Consider the following 4,501-nt stretch of genomic DNA (forward strand, 5'->3'; position numbering starts at 1 on the left):
AAAATACATTTGAAAGCACTATTCAAGTTTTTTTTTAATTGATTTTCTATGGCAGTGAGTCATTAATAAGAGAATTTATTCGGTACTCGTAAGGAAGAAAAGTATATTTGTGGCTATGTTGTTTATTTGCGAGTAGTTGATTATTTTTTGACATTTGAATTTTTTTTAGGGATTAATATAAAATGTTAATTTCTTGTTTGCTATATAGATTTCTCACAAATTTGAATTTTTTTTAGGGACTGATATAAAATATTAATTTTTTATTTGTAGATTTTTTACAAATTTATCTAAAAATGACTTCACCATTGTGTATTTCTACATAAACATTTAAATATCCGCTAAAATAAGATTTTGAAATTTTGAAAAAAACATTATGCATTCCTATATAAAAATCCATTGAAACATTTTTTTTTTTTATCAAATAAAATGTAGACTTTAAAAAATTTCAAAATATATTTTCAGCTATATTGCATGGGTGCCTTTTCAGTTCAAGGACGATAAGGATCTAAATATTATGAACTATGGCTATGGCTATTAGCATAGCCATACTTCCCTTCGTAAAATATGTGCTACTCTAATGGATATCAGGATGGAGATAAAAGTACCCATCCAATTTAAGGATGATTATCTTTGATTTAGAAAAAGCATTTTTTTTTTTTTTTTTTTCCTCAATAAGAGCGGAGACGTCCTTTATTGGGTCGCTTACTCTTCTAGCGAAGACACAACAGATCATATATATACTCAATAAAATTTGAACCCTCATCTCGTGAGTTTCACCCAACAAAACTCACCGTTAAACCCCATATTTTTTCTTAGTAATACTAAGAGGGCCATATAGGATCCATGATTCATATAATTGCAAATAAAAAAAATAATAAAAACAGAAACCAATAAATTAAAAGAAAACCTAAATTAAATTTAATATACCATGATGCATATGACTACAAATTAAAAAAGCAAAAACAAATAAATTTAAAAAAAACCCAAAATTTAATATAACGATTTAGGTCAATACACCCACATTTTATTTTCTATTTTATCAAGGATTCGAGCCTGTCCCACTCCCAATTTCACGGGCAATAGAAAGGAAGGAATCGACACGGATTCATGTATTTCATGGCCGGCGTTAGTGACACTGCAAGATAAGTGACAGCCATACCTGCACCATCGTCAACATCATGTAGATGGAAGATCCGATCATGGGGCCGAATTTGTTACCATCAGAGAAATAGGTATACCTCGCTGATTAGAACCGAAAATTTGCATTCCTTTTCATTCAAGACGCTGCTGCTTTTTACAGAGATCTCACAGTTCGATAGTCCACGAACTGATCAATGGCGTTCACCTACAGTTTGCAGAGCTATATCCATTCAGCGTTATCGTCTAACGGCCATCCCCGCGCTTTCCCCTCCCTAAACAAACCTTCGCGGGCTTTGAAACAAATTCGCCCCATCACATGCAAGAAGAAGACGGATGGCACTGGCCCGAAAATGGCCCATAATGGCCTTTCGAAGCCGCTCAAGGCCCGCCTCGCAGACGGCGAGCGTTTATACGGCGTGTTCTTGCTAAGCTTCTCGCCGGTGGTGGCGGAAATAGTCGGATTCGCGGGCTACGACTTTGCTGTAATCGACATGGAGCACGGCCCCGGGGATACGATGGCGGCCTTGCCCGTGATGCAGGCCTTGGCCTCCACCCAGACTCCGGCCATCTTAAGAATCCCGGACAATGACCCTGTTATGGTAAAGAAGGCCATGGACCTCGGCCCCCAGGGCCTTATGTTCCCCATGATAGACGGCCCCAAGGCCGCCAAGAGGGCCGTTTCGTATTGCCGGTACCCGCCCAAGGGCATCCGGGGGGTTGCGCATTCCGTCGTTAGGGCTTCTCGCTACGGGGTTAACGAGAAATACCTCGAGGAATACGAAGACGAGGTTTTGGTCATGTGCCAGGTGGAGTCTGAGGAGGCTGTGAAGAAAATAGAGGAAATAGCCATGGTCGAGGGTGTAGATTGTATTCAAATGGGTCCAACGGACTTGAGTACCAGTATGGGGTTTTTGAACGATTTGGGGAACAAGAGGGCTAAAGAGATGTTGCAGAGGGCGGAGAAGGGTGTTTTGGGGCTTAAGAATGGGCCCTTCTTGGCCGGCTTCGCAATGCCGCACGATCCGCCCAGTGAACTTCAACGACGTGGGTATCATATGGTGTCCGGTGCTGTTGATATTGGGTTGTTCAGGGATGCGGCGCTCGCTGATCTGAGGAAGCATAAGACTAATGGGGTGGAGACTGAGGATGGTGTCCAGCAAGTCGAGGTTTTGGATGTGGAGAGAGAATTGGAGACCGAGAAGCTACACGGGTGAATTCTAGCGCTACACTGCATGTTGGGGATGCATAGTTCGCGAGTTGGGTTGGAATGGATTGGGTTGACTTCTAGCTAGCAGGCACCCAACTGGGGCTGAAGTTTTGCATGTAATGCATATGAGTCTGTCCAACATAGTGTAGAGTGATATACATTCTGTATCTTGGTTCAATGGTAGTCTGTAACAGGCATAAAACTCCATGGCATATTTCAATTATAGGGGTGATCATAGTGATGGTTGAAACTTGATATAATTTATAACAGTAGTTTCACAAGGAATTAGAGACTTATGTAGGTTTTGTAATATCCAGAACGGGGTAAGTATGTATTGCCTTATATGTGTTTTGGAATGCACAGAACAAGGTAAGTATGTATGTGCATTTTATGTGTAGTTGATAATGTATTAGTGCGTGGGAATTCAATGTGATACTTGATGGCCAATTTGAATTTTAGACTCCTTGCTGTGCTATGATTTTAAAACACCATTGGTTGCCGTCATTTGGAATGTTTTCTTTCAGCATTTTTAATTTCGTGGGTTTGTCAGCGTTTTGCTGCGAGGTGCTTTATGAACAAACCCCTAGGTACTGTATTGCAAAGAGGCGGATCGCTTTGGCCTTAGGAGCTGGTTTTTAGGGGGTAGCTTCTCGGTCAATATCAGCCAGGACTTGCACCCGGCATTACCCCTTTAAAACTCATGCTATACGGGTGGGCAAACCTCAGTGCGAACCTGGTCGGCAGTTTAACACTTTTTCTCATTAGTGAACAACGCGCTGTTGCCAAGCTGTTAGTTTATTCTTGATCGTCACATTCTATTTTGTTTCAAGGTTGACCATGTTGCTGTAATTCTGCAAATTATGCCTAATTCCATTTCCTTTTAAAGGTTTTATTAATCTTTTCATTCACTGAGAGAAACAGAGTCTGTCAAGGTGCACTTAGTATGGATAAATTGTGTAACTTGATGCTAATAAAATAAAATAAAGAAAGATTGAGGTTTATAATGTAAAAATGAAAAGAAAGGAATCAGCGACTGATCTTTTAAGCAGCAAGAACTTACACCTCTGTTTTCTTTTTGTTCTTCTTTTTATCAGTCAGTGCTGTATAAATCATTTTCAGTGCTGTATAAATCTAAGGTTAAAATGGATCTCAGCTGTTTTTAATGCAATTGAAAAGAGAATTGTAATATATACAACACAAGTTTTGGAATAACTCAGATTATGGTAATTTTGTTGTTGATGGTTCTTTTCCATTGAGTTCAAGTATTTGTTGTTGATGGTAATTTTGTTGTTAATTGCTTTACGTGCAAGTATGTACATTTCCAATGACCTAGAGCTTGCTTCAAATTGCCAGTTTTTATTTTGTTCATATGTGTGCCCCAAACAGACATCAAACCCTACACAAGCTCCAAATTGCCAGTCTTTATTTTGTTCATATGTGTGCCGCAAAGAGACATCAAACCCTACACACTATTTTCTATAAGATTTAGTTACAGAGATTCACTCTCAGCACCTCCTTACCTTAAGTGCAACATTATATGTAACTCGTTGACTAGTTCTAAAACTACGGTAATATGCATTATGAAACATATTATTGAGTTCATTATTTTAGAATTCTGCTATTATACTCTCTTGTTTTTGAACTTTTCATGTAAAGCTTATTAAATATAAAGGTTGTGTTAAGCATGCTTAAGATACTGTTCTGTAAAGTTTAAACTACACCTATGGTTTCAAGATTTCTTGCCAAGTCTTGGATCACAGTTTCCCTGTCTTTAATTAACGCATTTTGGATAGACAACTAGAATTACATGTTGGCATGTTATTACAGATCTATGTAGGCTTGTTATGAGTGTTTTTTATATAATATATATTTTTATACATTTTTGATACATATATGTCAACAAAAGCATGTAAAATGATGAATTATTTATAAAAGCATAAAAACATGGATAAAGCCATATAACATTAATCATCTAGTAGTTATCTTCATCGACAATAAGTCCACATGTTACAACTTCTCAATTCTCATCAATCTTAAAGTTTCAAAGTTCAATATATAACATTTGTCATCACCAAAGTTGTACTTGTAACCTTTACCAAACTATAACAAAGTTTATCAAACAGTGCTCCCCGCAGCACTGTTCTGCATTAACCT

The 4,501-nt window shown here is 38.1% G+C and overlaps 1 protein-coding gene across 2 annotated transcripts; it reads left to right on the forward strand.

Moving 5' to 3' along the window:
• Positions 1 to 1,045: 1,045 nt before the first annotated feature.
• LOC149220600 (Phosphoenolpyruvate carboxylase family protein) lies at positions 1,046 to 2,805 on the forward strand. Of its 2 annotated transcripts, XM_089384831.1 has the most exons (2): positions 1,046 to 1,232; positions 1,352 to 2,805. In XM_089384831.1, the coding sequence occupies exon 2, from the start codon at positions 1,491 to 1,493 to the stop codon at positions 2,352 to 2,354; it is 864 nt and encodes a 287-aa protein (XP_089240957.1). In that variant the 5' UTR covers positions 1,046 to 1,232; positions 1,352 to 1,490; the 3' UTR covers positions 2,355 to 2,805. The 2 variants fall into 2 exon arrangements, with proteins under 2 accessions (XP_089240957.1, XP_089240956.1); XM_089384830.1 differs by having other exon boundaries at positions 1,046 to 2,805.
• Positions 2,806 to 4,501: the final 1,696 nt, after the last annotated feature.

Source organism: Pinus tabuliformis, chromosome Q, assembly GCF_031772625.1.
Source record: "Pinus tabuliformis cultivar Carrire ecotype Pingquan chromosome Q, CPIR1, whole genome shotgun sequence".
NCBI classification, from domain to species: domain Eukaryota; kingdom Viridiplantae; phylum Streptophyta; class Pinopsida; order Pinales; family Pinaceae; genus Pinus; species Pinus tabuliformis.